This window comes from Oryzias melastigma, linkage group LG7 (genome assembly GCF_002922805.2).
Source record: "Oryzias melastigma strain HK-1 linkage group LG7, ASM292280v2, whole genome shotgun sequence".
Lineage (NCBI taxonomy): Eukaryota > Metazoa > Chordata > Actinopteri > Beloniformes > Adrianichthyidae > Oryzias > Oryzias melastigma.
In genome coordinates this window covers 30,239,716-30,254,673 of record NC_050518.1, presented here as the reverse complement: position 1 = coordinate 30,254,673, position 14,958 = coordinate 30,239,716, and the positions used below count along the sequence as shown (strand labels likewise).

The window sequence follows — 14,958 nt, the reverse complement described above, 5'->3', positions numbered from 1 at the left end:
AAGGGGCCCTACCATGAAAATTCTACTTTTTGAGGTTTTAAATGCGTTTCACTGTTCATTCCTCACTATAAAGAACCCCAAAGTGGTATTTTGATCCGTTCATACATTTAAGAGTAATCCTCTAAAAACCTGCCCAGTCTGCAGCAGCCCCTCCCGTACCCACAAAAACGAGCGGGTGAAAACTGCTGATGTAAGATCGATGCCAGCAGCTCCCTCCAGGAAGAGTCTGTGCTGCAAGCTCCGCCCCCAGACTAACATAACACTGAGTTTATCCCCTTACCCAGTGATAATCAGCAAAACAAACTTTTAATGCAGAATATCGTATATATTCCAGTTGTGTCCTGTCTTCAATAAATTCCAGCTCAAATTGGTACTCTTTCCACGGCGCTCCCTTAAGAGGAGCCCCCCCCAACAGCCGTGCAGAAGCCGCTTGTGTTTGTGTTGTGGAGGAGTGTAGAGATGGCCAGACCTACTAAAGGCAGATATATCATATGCGCATCCATCTTTGAAGAACTTTGGATTATTTTCGTGGGAGAAATACAGGACCCCTTTAAGAAAATCCATATTTGTAAATGAAAAGTAAACGTTTGGCACATCCGTCTGTAGGCGCCTATACCAGGTACTATGTACACATCAAATAACTTGCAGTCTTTAAACAGTTTACAATAACATTAAAAATTAAACTCTGCTGCATTTTCTGAGATGCTACTGTTGTTTCCTGAGTATTCAGACTCAGACATGGTTCTGCTTTGCCTTCAGCTGTGTGTGAATTCTGCACCAATGACAGTCACAACACATAGCGCTTTACTACCTTTACTGCTCTACCAAATGTACCAGCACCACTACATATATGAATTCATGTGCAACCACTGTGGTTCAATCTTTGGTTTCCTCTATGGAACAAACATGCAAATTAAAATGGAAAGAAATAAGCAGAGAAACAGGGAGGCTGTTAATGTCATGAAGAAGCGGTTTAAGTAGTTACAATTGGACATTTAATATATTGATATTCTTTCTGGCTTTTATGCGTTAGTTCATGATTTGTACAAATGTGGTATATTATTACTAAGAAATACTTCCAAAAAAATGTAGACCGCCGTATTTCCTGGTTTTTAAAAAGTGATTAAATAAAGTTCTGTAAAGATTTAGTTTATTTAATCCCATGTTGCTGGACACGTCTTCATTTAGCTGTTTGTGCACATTAGTAAACAGTTAAAAGTTTTTCTGTGGAAATCATGACTTGGGGTAAAGAGGTAAAGTAGATAAAATATTTATGAATCTTTTTATCTTAGTTAACCATCTCTGTTAATGGTATTTTAGAGAAGAAAAAAGGAAAGCGATGGTGTTCGTGGCTGCCGTTCCTCAGTAACTAATTAGACTAAGAGGCCGGCTTTCTGCGCTCTAATAAGCTATAATGTAGCCATAGTTTCTCAGAGGGTTGGGTTTCTGTCAGCAGCTCTTCCTGTGGGCTCAGGTATCATTATTGTGCAGAGATGAACCACAGATGTTTGGAGCTTCGTCCAGTGGAGTGAGGCTTGACTTAGAAATGGTTTAGGAATGACCCATTCACACTGACGGAGAAACCCGGATGTGATGCTGTTTGAATGCTCACAGTCTACTTCCTGATCTCCATGTTGCCTTTCCAGTAGCCTGAGATGTGTCCAGTCTGATGGACTTGTTATTATGCAGCTGTAAAGCTAAAACCAAAACAAACCAAAGAGCCAGCACTGCAGTCCTGAAGAAAACACATGAGGAAGTTCCCCTGACGCTGCTACTGCCCTCTCCTTGTGGGGTTTCTAAGTTCAGAGCTGGTAAAGACGTCGTCTCAGCATGCACGCTGAACTCTCTCCCGATGGGAACTGAAATGTTAGACTGACTCACCTGTCGGGACAATCAGAGCTTTGTCTTCGATTTTGGATGGAGCGGTGGGGCGTGGACCTGTCAGAACCTGAGAGCTGGAGTCTGTCCCACCTGAACAGATACTTTCCCAGATTTCTCACATGCACTGTGCAGGAGAAGTCACATGTTCAATCCCAGAAAACTTTATTTATAAATCATTTTCCTGTAAAAATGAATCACTTTGAGGGTGAAAGCCTTAGAAAGAATATGAACTTCTAAGATTAAAAAAGATAAAAATAAAATAAAAAGTGGCAGTGATGTTAATGTTTAGCTGCAGCTTACATAGTGCTGGTTAACTATTACAGATCCAAGGTTCAACTTTTCCCTCGCTCTGTCCTGTTGACCTGTCACTCTTTGACGGGCTTCACTTGCTTCTCCTAAAGCTCTTTAGAGCGACGCCTTCAGGTGACAGACTTGTATGTAACTCCAACCACCAAAAACATCAACGCCATAACAGAATATAGCTGCAGCTTTAAATGTCTTTTGAGAATAATTTACTTTATTTGGAAATAAGGCTGCGATTATTTTAATGGTCTACTAATATGCATCTTTAAACACTCAACACTAACAAAGTTTCTCTATTCTCATCGCTACCTTGTGGCTGCGCTTTCCTGGCAGCGCCTTCACCATGAAGCTCTCTGTGAGCAGGCTGTTGTAATTTTAAGTGAATGTAAAAACTTAACTGATATTGTAGTAGTTTGAACTCTGAAGAATGAAGTCACTTTGATTACTATCCGTGTCTTAACTGGAATTGATCAGAAACATTGATAACCGTTTGGCTGCAGCTCATTAACTGGGGGTTCTTGTGGTTTCATGTATGATTGATCGTCATTTCCAGGCTTCTGTCACAGACTCAGACTCATAATTCATCTTTAGGTCAACCTGGGGAGTCGTTCACAGAAAGTGTTGGGTAATTTCTGAATGACAAATTATTCTTTCTGATGAAAAAGCGTCTTTAGTGTGTTCATAACCATTAGTGTTGCATCAGGCTCAAAGATGAGATGATGAAACAGAAATCTGGTGAAGATAATACTTTGATGTGAAAGTGTTTCATGGAGAATTAACAACCATTTGTTTCTTTCCTCTTTCCCTTCTGTTCTTCCTCTCTCTCGTTTTGCAGAAGAAGCTGAAAACACGTTTGCTACCGACTCGCTGACCAGGAAGAAGAACACTGTTCTCTCTGCCGTTCTTCTGCGGCCGGACGCCACCAAGAAGAAACCCCCGGTGATCATCAGCCTCCCGAAAGACTTCCGTCCGGTGTCGTCCATCATCGATGTGGACATCCTTCCGGAGACGCACAGACGCGTGCGCTTGTACAAGCACGGTCAGGAGAAGCCGCTGGGCTTCTACATCCGCGACGGCTCCAGCGTGCGGGTCACTCCGCAGGGCCTAGAGAAGGTCCCGGCCATTTTCATCTCTCGCCTGGTTCCTGGCGGGCTGGCGGAGAGCACCGGCCTGCTGGCGGTGAACGACGAGGTCCTAGAGGTGAACGGCATCGAGGTGGCCGGCAAGTCTCTGGATCAGGTGACGGACATGATGATTGCGAACAGCCACAACCTCATCATCACAGTGAAGCCCGCCAACCAGAGAAACAATGTGGTTCGGAGCGGAGGGGGAGGCGGGGCTGCATCCGGTAGTTCAGGGCGCTCGTCGGACAGCGGCGCCAGCCACTACGGCTACTCTGCGCATGGCGCCACGGCCTCTGTGCCCTCACACATCATTCAGAACTTCTCCGCTGGGGAGCTGGAGAGTGATGAGGACGAAGAAGACCTGGTGATCGAGGCCGGCGGCGAGGCCGAGCCCATCCGACGCACCTCTTCCAACTACAGCATGCCCTCTCTGCCTCGCTACGAACCACACCTCAACCTCCGCACTGCCACCAACTTCAGCTCCGCCTTCTCCATCCACACCAACGGGACTCTGCCTGCCAGCAACAGCAGCGGATCGCTGAACAACACCAACGCCAACTCCGCCACGCCGTCGCCAGACAGAGCAAGGCGGAGCCTGGAGGAGGAGGGCACGGTTATAACGCTGTAGCCTACGGGCACTAACTAAACTGGAAAACAAACACTCAGGGGGGGCGATGGGGCATCACAGACCAGAAAATAATATCCCCCTTTGCCCCGTCAGGCAGCGACTGTTCCAGAGAAACAGGACTACACCGACACGTGAAGGAAAACACCACACTTCTCTACATGCCAAGGATCATGCATGTGTGCCAAAGAGGTGACACCCCCCACGCCCCCCTCCCTCCTGGCTCTGCACAAATGTGAAGGAAGAAGCAGAAGTCCAAAAGAAGCATTTCTTTCAAACCCCACAAGTTCATTTCCTCAGTAGTTTAGTTTTAATCAGTCAGTGATAACACCCCCCCCCACTCACACACACACACACACACCTGTAGTTTTACAGCATAGAAACCATAAATAGTTATAATTAAATCTACTTAAGTCAGAGACATGTCAATCAAACCCTCCATCGTACTGCTTTTAATGCCTTTTATGTCCTATGAGGAAAACGCTAAAGATGCTTTTAAACTCATCATTTGACCTCTCTGTAAAACGGATGGACCGACTACAACGTTTTTTTTTTTGTTTTTTTTTAACAATGAAGCTTTAGTTCAGCCTGTACTGAGATTGCATCTTTAGAATTCAGAAACTCTGACACATTTGTCCGAGGTCTCTACCCAGCTTTTATGACTCCCGCGCCTTTTCTAAAACAAGCTATTCCTGCTTCCTGTTCAAATGTTTGTCATTTCTGACCACGTTTTTAATGTGTTTCATGCTTTTATGTTGTGACGCGTTTAAAGACCCACTCTGATCATGTTTTGACCTATTGTAAAAACGTTTCCAGTGTTTTTTAATCATCATCATGCCATAAACTATAATTTTCTAGGACATATTTTTTGCAGAGCAGCAGGAGTTCATTAGAAATGAGTTGTGGGCGGAGCTTTTGGCGCAGAGCAACCCCCCCTTCCTATTGCTGAGAGCTTGTGGCCCACCCCGTGTCTTTTTTTATGTCACAGATGAGCTCCTTTCAAACTGCATTTTTCATCTCACAACTTTATTAAAGAAATACTCAGAAATATAATTGTAATCTTAATTTTCCTTATATTTGTCCACCGTCATCAGAAAAATCCCCCAGGAACTTGTTAAAAGCAGTATTTTCAGAGTGGGTCTTTAATGTTTTCAACATCTCTTTGCATATGAAGCATTTTAATCTCCAACTTGCTTCTATTAGAGTTCCATTCTGAACAAATAATGACTCGCATTGAAACATACCCATTGATATTTATTTTAGGTGGTCATTTGACAGTCCCTGAACACACCCTGGTCACAGGAGAAGCAAACACGCATCCAACCACACAAAATAATTCAGTTTCCATGTTTGTTAAAGGTGAGGCACAGCTGTTTGCGCTCACCTGTGCTCTTACCTGTGCTCTGGCTGTTTATGAAGTTCTTAATCATGAAGCGAATTCATTTATCAGAAGACTTTTTGCACATTGCTGCCAACTGCTTTGCAGGTGTCTTTTTTTTATCTGTTTATTTGTAGCATACCTCTGCTCTTAAGTGCTCAGTTCCATTGAAAGGCATTCAGAGTTGTGTAAACACTTAGTAATCTCTGCATTTGTAGTATAAAAATCATACAGATTAACTCAAATTAGACGTACGACACATTCTTTAGCTAAAAGCTCAAACAAACTGTCCTTTTGGAGCAAAAGGTGGCGGGTCTTCTTTCATTCCCAACATGCATCTGAATCTTTTACTAATCACTGTAATTTATTTACTTTATATCTAACTTCATCACATGGCACTGGGATTGTAACCACAGCAACAGTTTTATTTATTCTATTATATTTTATCTGCATTTTTTTACAACAACATCTTTTTCTGTGTATTCATGATTTTTCCTGGCCGAAAAAATCTCAAGGTACGATAGATTCCTTTTACCCATTTAAGGTCATTTAACTAGGTGATTTTTAAGACTGTTGCTACGGTATCAGATCTGTTGCTATTTTTTTAATACTGTGAATTTTATTGGGGGGATTAGCAACCTCAACATAGGCAAATGTTTTTCTTCTAGTCTGATTTTGTTTAAATGATGGAGCAATGACTTTTGCTTGCCTGTTAAATCCTATGATATAGATTTTTAATGAATGTCAGTATTTTCATATCAATGCTGTGTATGTTTCTATCACTATAAATGAGATGTACACACACAAACAGGTGTAAACTGCTGATGGTGGAGCTGGATAAAATAAACTAATATGTAGCAATATCTGCTGTTAAGTGTCTGTTGTGTTTATGGATAGCTGGAATGTTCAAAGTATCTATAAAACAAAATTTTTGGAAGAAATGTGGAAAATATGCAGAAAATGTTTCATTAATTCTCATTATGAAGAGTTTGTCGCCACCTAGTGGCCAATTGAGGTCAAATGTAGTGATGGAAACCGGAAGTGCTGTCTACTTCTTAAAACATTAAATATGAATTTGTTTTGTTTATTATGAAAATAAATTAGCTGTCTTTAGACCATCTTATTTATTTTAGACATGGTGTGAGGCTTACGTTTTAATTTCCGAGTGTGGGAGTTTCCTTTTTGTCGAGACAGCTGAATATCACGTGACGTGACGTCTAACCAGCATGGCGACGCTGAGCTGAGACAGGAACCCTGCTGGACACTGCGAGCCCGCCGTTCGTTAGCTTTCCTCGTCACCTGCAGCCGCGGGTCCTGGCGGAACATGACGGCCTGAGAGTCCGAGCGATGCAGCAACCGCGGCCTCCGCAGCAGCACTCGCAGTCTGAGGCGGCAAACAGCAAAACCAAGAGCATGTTTCTGTCTAGGGCGCTGGAGAAAATCCTGTCGGATAAGGAGGTGAAGAGGAGCCAGCACAGCCAGCTGCGGAAAGCCTGTCAGGTGGCGCTCGGTAGGTGTTTTGGACTCTGCTTTGGTGAAACCCGCGTGAGTGCCGCTTTTTTTTTTGAGTCGATGTGCTTGTTGGAAACAGTAAGTTAGCTAGCTGTAGCGCATTCATTGGCCTTTTATCGGCTTGTTTTCTTATTTTTTTGTCGTTAAACGGCGACAACCCCCTTTGCTATGTTTCCATCACCTCTGTGTCTGAACATAAACTCGTTTTTAGCGCATTTCAACAGTGCGGACGTCAACAGACAAACGGGCGTAGATGTTGTTAGCGCGTGACAGCTAGTTAAGCTAGCTAAACAGACCAATCCCAGAGTTGTACGTAGCACTGCCGCCGGTCAGACAGCCCGGTCCTGCCCTGCACCCACACGCAGGAGGCCGCCTCTCTCCCGGATCCTCTGACGTCCCTGCTACCCGGATAATGTTACACACATCGGAACGTTGTGCTGTTTGAGGTGCCAGGGCTCATTCATCAGCACGGAGCCAACCTAAGTGTCACGCGGGGTTCTGGCACGAGCCTGTGCAGCTTATAGAAGAGTCTGTGTGACTTTGTCAGGCTGTGAAGTGGCTTTAAACTTCTCCTGAGTGGGGAGTTTGAGGTGTGCTGACTCCAAGCGACCTCCTCTCATTATTCATGATGGAGGTAGATCTCCTTTTCTCGGCTCCGCGCGTCACCTTTGTGTCTCATTTCACCTCATCAGCCCCACAGAAGCTACTGAAAGCCTCACCTGATCAAACCATCTTTATGGTGGAGGGGGATGACCTCATGATGACAGCTTCATCGTGTTTGGGGGATTGGAAGCTGATATTTTTAACCTCCATGCTCTGTTTAAGTTATGACTGTTGGACCCAGATTTAAAACAAACAAAAAAGCAGAACTATCAGTAAGAAAACACTCAATTCTATTGATTGATTTTTACTTTTAATGCTTATTTTATAACACACTGTTTTGTTATGAATATATATATATATATATATATATATATATATATATATAAAAGTTTCAGCATTTTATTTCAAACTTATATTTGTGTGAAACACATTTTTCAGAACAAAAAATGAATATTTTTAACCAAAACTACAAAATCAAACTTTAAATGAAATAAAATCGTAAATGGGTTTATTGATTTGATATCCAATTCCATATTTCAACATTGATGTTCAGCAGCCTAACCTGTTAGACCGCTCTACAGCATTTTATGGCACTATTGTCTTTAATTGTGTCTGTAAAAACAAAACTAATATGGATTAAGATGAATCCAAAACTTAAAATATTCAGAATTTGTGCCACTTTAGGTTGGATGTCTATCTAAATTGGATAAACAGATTATTTAAATTAAACTTGTGAAAAGACTTCTCCTGGTATGAATTTAACTGCACTGTTTTCAGAAGATTAAAAAAATAAAGGTCAACCTATTATCTAAATAAATGGTAATAATGCACCTATAAAGCCCCGACTTGCTTCACAAACCTATTTATTAGTGATCTTAGCTTGTTAGAAATTCTTTTCATTTTACGTGATGTCCAGGAAAGCAGGGTTCGATCATTTTAAGGAGACTTGAGTTCTGTTTAGTTTTTTAATCAGATGTTTAGAGACATTTAGAGCATCATTGGTCTCTTAGTCTGGACTTTACTGCTGGACTGATGCTCCTAACGACATGTCGATGTGACTGCTTGTTAAGATGCTGTCATTACCGCAGACGTCTGGATCTTCAGGCCGAGCTGCCGACCCTCGGCGGTCTCTTTAATTCAGTCTCTAAATGACCCAGTGAGCCAGCAGCGACAGAAGAAAACGCTGCTTTAATTTGGGCATTAGATTGGAAATTACAGACAAAAACGGTTATTCTAGTAGCAAAAATGATTTATTTTTTATGTCAAAAATTATGTTTTAGTAAATTTTATTCTTGTGGATTTTTTCTAAATAATGTTAAATGAACTGAAGGATACAGTTCCATCATCATGAATATAAACACTTCAGTTTGCAGGTTTGCTTTCTTTGACATGAGATTTCTAGACATTCGGTTTATTTTTGGGGGATTTTTGTTCATTTTTCCATTCACACAGCTGTTTTCTTGGTAATAATCATATAAAAAGGATTGATTTCGTTTCATTGGGCTTGAATCATTATCAGGGTAACAAAAGTCCCCTTTTTTTTAGGTTTTTTTGACTCTTGAGCTCTCCTCTCGTTAAATAAATATTAACTGTGCTTTAAATTTCTGGTATTTCCCGTGTAACTGATTAGACACGGAACTCGAGCTGAGAGGAGCTCGGCTGGACGACTTCATTAGAAAGTGTTTTCATCCGGGTCCTGTGTTCACGTCTGCATCATCAGAGAGAATAACCGTCTCAGGAAATGACGGGTCGAACTCCCCGTACCTAAATATGGATATTATCACAACACTGGGACAGTTCTGGTCAAAAGTTGTGCAACTTTTTAGCAGAACTGATGAGCAGTTTAGCTGGTTGTGCTTTTGCATTTTTAAGGGAATTCGTGTGCGTCAGTGTGTGCGGCAACTTTGCACTTCCACCTGATCACGAGCTTTGAATATAAGGAGGAGCAATGAAATGATAAAAAAAAGATCAATAAAACTTTGAGAGAAAAGACTTCAGAAAAACATACAGAGTTTTTGCAATGATGGATATTTTTAGATGTAAATTAAAGACTTACCATTCATTTACTTACTCACATAACTCATTTAATTAATTTATTTATTTGTTTTTTAAGTATTTTATAGCTTTTACATTTCATTTGTACATTTTTTCACCTTTTCTGAATCTTTTAATGCAGTCTTCAACTATTAGCCACAACTTTTCCTTTCATTTTATATTCTTCTTTTGATTGTTAGATTTAGTCCATTGTTTTTTATGACTTTTATTGTTTGACTCTTTGTGTCTTTTGTGTCACACACCTTGTGCTCTTTGAGTTTTTGTTGAAAGATGCTCTACAAATAAGATGAAGCCAGACTGTCAAAATAATACTCGTCTGCAAACAAGTGAATCCACTGGACTCACATTTTCCATTCACACATTGATGCTCACTTCTGAATGACTTTTAATCTTTTATTTGCTTTTGTTTATAGATGAAATCAAAGAAGAACTGGAGAAGCAGAAGTGAGTATTCCTTCATTCTAAAGTGGATTTTTTATTTTTTGCCTTGAAATGTTGTTGATCATCAGCTGCTTCTCTGTAATTTGAGGGATTTTATATTTTAAAATCATCCTCCAGGTAATTTGAAGTCCTTCTCTGATAGAGCTGCCACAACCGATTATTTCAGTAGTTAAATCGACCAATTATTTTTCTGATTAGTCAACTAATCTGGTCATATGTAAATTGGATATAAAACACCCATCTTACCCATGATTACCTTAAAACTTGAAATGTTTAAGCTATATGCTAATTAAAAAAATGAAGACAATTGGGATGATAGTTTATTAAATTGTGCAGCTTCTTTCCTTTATTAGTTTGACATTAAAACAAGATTAAATCAAATGAGGTCGGCATCTGAATCAAATAAACTACTTTTTACTAAAGATAAAGTTTTGATCTCACTGACTCACATATAACTAAAGTGCATTTTGTGGTGCTGAACGCTCCCAAATTCACTACTCCACTCTGACTCTAATTCCAACCTGTACGATGCTCTTTCTCGTCCCAGTAAAGTTAGCATTTCTACATGTCTGCAGAAAGACTTGATCTCTTTAGACAACAGAAGTTCCCTTCAGCAGAGACATTTCACTCTGAAGGGGTAGAGCTTACAGAGATGCACAGAAAACATTTAGCTAAGAAGTTTGTGCTAATGTTAGCTTAGGACATAGTTTCTGCAGAGCAGCAGGAGTTGATCAGAAATTCACCTCTGAGTTGTGGACGGGACTGTTGGTGTGGAGTAACCACACCCTCCTTTTCCTTACCCATTGCTGAGAGCTGTCTGTTTACATGCTTTCAGGCTAGATTCACACCCCCAACCTAACATTGGTGCAACAAAAGTGGCGAGCGATATCGGAGCTATCCAGGCGTGCAGTTTTGATTCAGACGAGGAGAACAAAGACGTTCATGGATCTAGTCGTCTAATAGTGGATGCATCAGAATGGAGGCTTTTTCTATGTTGCAAATAAGCTCTTAAAAAAAATTAATCTGCTCCTGATTCACAAAAGTTTGAATAAAGAAATAATCATAAATTCCTTTATAAGATTAATTTTCATTGGAGTGGGTCTTTAAAGCAGAGACATCAACTTTAAAGCTGGAGTTTATTCTTTTAAGATGCTACTAAAAAATGATGGAGTTTGTTAATAGTTTCTCATTCATCCAGGTGAAGTTGAAGACTTTTAGTTTGTATCTGAATTACCTCACTACTCAGTCCACTATATAGGAAGTTTTTCCTTTTGTTAGGGTCTTTATATCTACAATTCTCAAAATCCCAGAAGTCTCCACAATAACCAATCAATGCCCACTAAGTTTGGTGAATATAGACCACAATGCATTGCATTTGAACTGGTTGTCATTAAAAAAGAAAATTAAATGTATACATTTAAATGTTCATCTTTAGAGCCAAGTGGATTCATAATTAAACTTATATTTCATTTTTATTGGTTTAGTTTGCCCCTTGGAAGGTCGACACAATACACAATACAAACAAACGACCAATGAAAAGGGAAAAGGCAGAAGCTTATGAAGCTTATTCGATACTTTTCCTTGAAAACTCAATGCCCATGCTGATCAGTGAGACAGAAATAGATGCAATCAAATGAAAAACAACTTACAGACACAGGGAAATCTAATTCTTTTACATGTGTATTGTAATCATTTCATAAAGTGTTCATGTTTATTAGGTTTTTGCTTTGGTGACGTCATATTTGCATTGCATTATTTGCATTAACATCTTTATAGTTCTGCACTAAAAGGTCTTCTAGGTGTTGGGGAGTAAATTCAAACATATCTTCAGTCCCAGCACTCAACTTCCAGACTATTATTATTATTAAACCTTTATTTAACCAGCTAAGCTATTAGGAACAAGTTCTTATTTCCAATAACGACCTGGACAGATAAAAACACAAGGGTAGAACGAGTTTTTCATCCTCATCAAGATGTTCCTGTTGTCTTCCAGAGATGGCACAGTGGTTCCTCCCAAAGCCAACTACATCGAGGCGGACAAATACGTGCTGCCCTTCGAGCTGGCCTGTCAGTCGAAGTGCCCCCGCATCGTCAGCACCTCTCTGGACTGCCTTCAGGTAAATGTTTGCTGCCGATCAGATTCCCCACCTTTAGCCTTTCCACGCTCGTGTTCCCGCCTGCACGCTGCAGGGCGGTGCGAGGCTGAAATCTTGCTCCACCTGTTTCACACGTCTGGTCTGCACCGACAACAATGGCTGTAGATACTTCTGCATTGTGCTGACAGTCCGTCGGTTTTATCTGCCATCATCCCTGCTTCACGTCGCAGCTGCACCGCCCTCCTCCCTCAGAAACACCGCCCCGCTTGGCCCGGCTTTCCTCTCTGCTGTCCCGGATCAGGTGTTCAGTTTGACCCAATGTGGAAAGTCCTGATGGAGCTACCGGTAATCAGCAGGAGAATAGTTGGAAAAGGAACAAGACGGGCCGGCCTGTTCAGAGCTTCGACTTAAGACCGTAAACGCAGAAATTTACACATGCAGCAAAAACAAACAAAAGAGTGAAATAACGTAGCTATAATAACGCTATAACGGCTTCAGGGAAATTTCAAAGACCCGTGGTCACAAACTGGCTTTTCAATTTAATTTTCCTGGTTTTTCCACGTAGTTTGCATCTGAATCCACCAGCTTCCTGCCCTCAGGAGATCTCAGAGACACGAAACACTCAATAGTTTTTATTTTTTATTGTGAGTGCAGGTACAGACTACAGAAAAAGATGGATGGATGCTTCATTTCTCACTGTCACATGTACAGTGAAATAAAAAAAATGAGTTTACAGCTAGTTAATTTACAACTAATACCGACTAAGTTTACAGCTAATAATAATTTACACTTTAGTAAAAAAACAAAAAAAACTAAGAAATTGCAACTAAATAATAAACAAATACACAAAAAGGTGCATAAGTTAAAAAAAAATAACAATTATAAAAGAGTGTTAAAATTGTTAAAACCAGAGTAATAATGTAAAAATATATATTTAATTTCTTTTAGGGATGCAGTTATGCAATTTCTTCCTGATTCAGTTCAAATCTTGATTTTTGGCTCACGGTTCAATAAATCATTTGTGTATTACAATACAACAACAATAAAGTGAGACAAATTGTTTTGATATACTTGCTAAAAAGCAAGTAATAATGAAGGTAAATCTTTCATCTTCACTTTCAGAACTTTCTGGAAAAGATTGCTAAACGTTTTTACTTCAAAAATGAAGAATTTATTCATAAGCTGTCAGCATGTGAGACTTAACGTTCACTTTTCTGATTCTCGTTGATTTTTGTCAATAAAGTTTTTACATTTTCGGAGTTAAATTCAAACACCCCACCTGTCTTATTCAGAGCTAATTTGAACGTGAGAGGATCAAACCACCATGTTTATTTGGCTGCTCTTATCAGACTACAACCTGAAAGATGATCTTTCATGTTGGGATGTGAAGGAAAAGCTGTCCTCCGTCTCTCTGCAGAAGCTCATCGCTTACGGTCACATCACGGGCAACGCTCCGGACAGCCGAAGCCCCGGCAAGAGGCTGATCGACCGGCTGGTGGAAACCATCTGCAACTGCTTCCAGGGCCCACAAACGGACGAGGGAGTCCAGCTCCAGATCATCAAGGTACATCTCCATGTGTTTAATGTTCCATCCATCTATCTTCCAGAGGAACACTGAGCTGAGGGGCAGGAGGAGCTGCTCTAGTGATTGATTACATTCATGATTGTGGCTTTACTCCCTAGTTTTAACACCTGACTAGTCTAAAGCAGACACTTTTAATTCCTGCTAAAGCTGTTTTTCTTTGTGGTCTTCTTGTCTCCGTGCTTGTTCTGGTCCGTCATGCACATCCTGATGTGTGGAAAACAGTCCTCCAGGAGGCTCTGTTTTATCTGGAGACCATTTTATATGATATTTTACCAAAAGAAGCCTGCTCTGCTCTATAGAGACAGTTGTGTGGAATAGGAAGTTTACAATAATGTTTTTTGCAGCTAAAAAAACGGGGAAGTAGAGCAGTGAATCAGCAGGTGCAACCGCATGTTTCAAACAAGACGTCCCGTCAGATAAGCTGTCAATTCTCTTCCTCCTCTCTGCCTCCGTCCAGGCCCTGCTGACGGCGGTCACCTCCCCGCACATCGAGATTCACGAGGGCACGGTGCTGCTCACCGTCCGGACCTGTTACAACATCTACCTGGCCAGCCGCAACCTCATCAACCAGACCACAGCCAAGGCCACGCTCACGCAGATGCTAAACGTCATCTTCACCCGCATGGAAAACCAGGCCGTCAGTCTGACTCTCTGTTCATGTCTGCTCAGCGTCTGCGCGTCACACACTGCAGGCAGAGCTCTGATTTAAGTACGGTTAGCAGGCAGAGCTTCAGGATTGGTTGATTTTAGATCCTGATGGATGAAACCAGAGGTCTGCAACCTTTAACCGTAATAGAGTTTGGTCCCATTTTTTCCTGATCAAAACCCAGCAGGAGCTCCAATCCCTTTAGGAAAATTTGATCCTGCTTTGCAATCATTATATATTGACTTTTATAATAGATAATCAATTATATTTTGATTTTTTTGGCATGAATAATCATAGAAATAGGAGAAACTAGCATGTTCTCAATGTGAAATTGTTTACTTTGCACAGAGGTTCCTTTCAAAATAAGACTTCCTGTGCCAAACTGCAGCTTAAACCTGAGACAAAACTTCAATTTATCTCTTTTTATACCTCATGTCTGCGTTAGTGATCCATCATCCTTTTTCCTGCTGCTGTTAACCTGAACATAAACATTAATTTATTAGTTTATCATCCTGTAGAAAATGCTAATGTAATAGAACAATAACAAGGCAGAGATATTTTTAGAAACTCCCCTCTACTGTTCTTCGTTTAGCAGCATAACATAAAAATAAAAGCAGCAATCGGAAAAGATCAAACTTTTTACCAAAGTTTTGTTTCATATTGGAAATTTGTACCTTTTGAATTAAGTGTACAAGTAAATTAAGTTAAC

General features: G+C 40.6%; 2 protein-coding genes across 2 annotated transcripts in view; both read left to right on the top strand.

Annotated features, from left to right (window-relative positions):
* pard6b (par-6 partitioning defective 6 homolog beta (C. elegans)) overlaps positions 1-4,824 on the top strand; it is a 23,496-nt gene extending 18,672 nt beyond the window's left edge. Inside the window, exon 3 of the mRNA XM_024293034.2 lies at positions 3,020-4,824. Within this exon, the coding sequence (XP_024148802.1) occupies positions 3,020-3,936 (917 nt within the window). The 3' untranslated portion in view covers positions 3,937-4,824. The remainder of the gene's footprint in view (positions 1-3,019) is intronic.
* Positions 4,825-6,491: 1,667 nt separating this feature from the next.
* The window catches only part of arfgef2 (ADP-ribosylation factor guanine nucleotide-exchange factor 2 (brefeldin A-inhibited)), a 32,513-nt gene continuing 24,046 nt past the window's right edge, over positions 6,492-14,958 (top strand). The window contains exons 1-5 of the mRNA XM_024293028.2: positions 6,492-6,821; positions 9,895-9,925; positions 11,916-12,039; positions 13,436-13,582; positions 14,061-14,240. Coding sequence (XP_024148796.1) covers positions 6,659-6,821; positions 9,895-9,925; positions 11,916-12,039; positions 13,436-13,582; positions 14,061-14,240 — 645 coding nt within the window. The 5' untranslated portion in view covers positions 6,492-6,658. The remainder of the gene's footprint in view (positions 6,822-9,894; positions 9,926-11,915; positions 12,040-13,435; positions 13,583-14,060; positions 14,241-14,958) is intronic.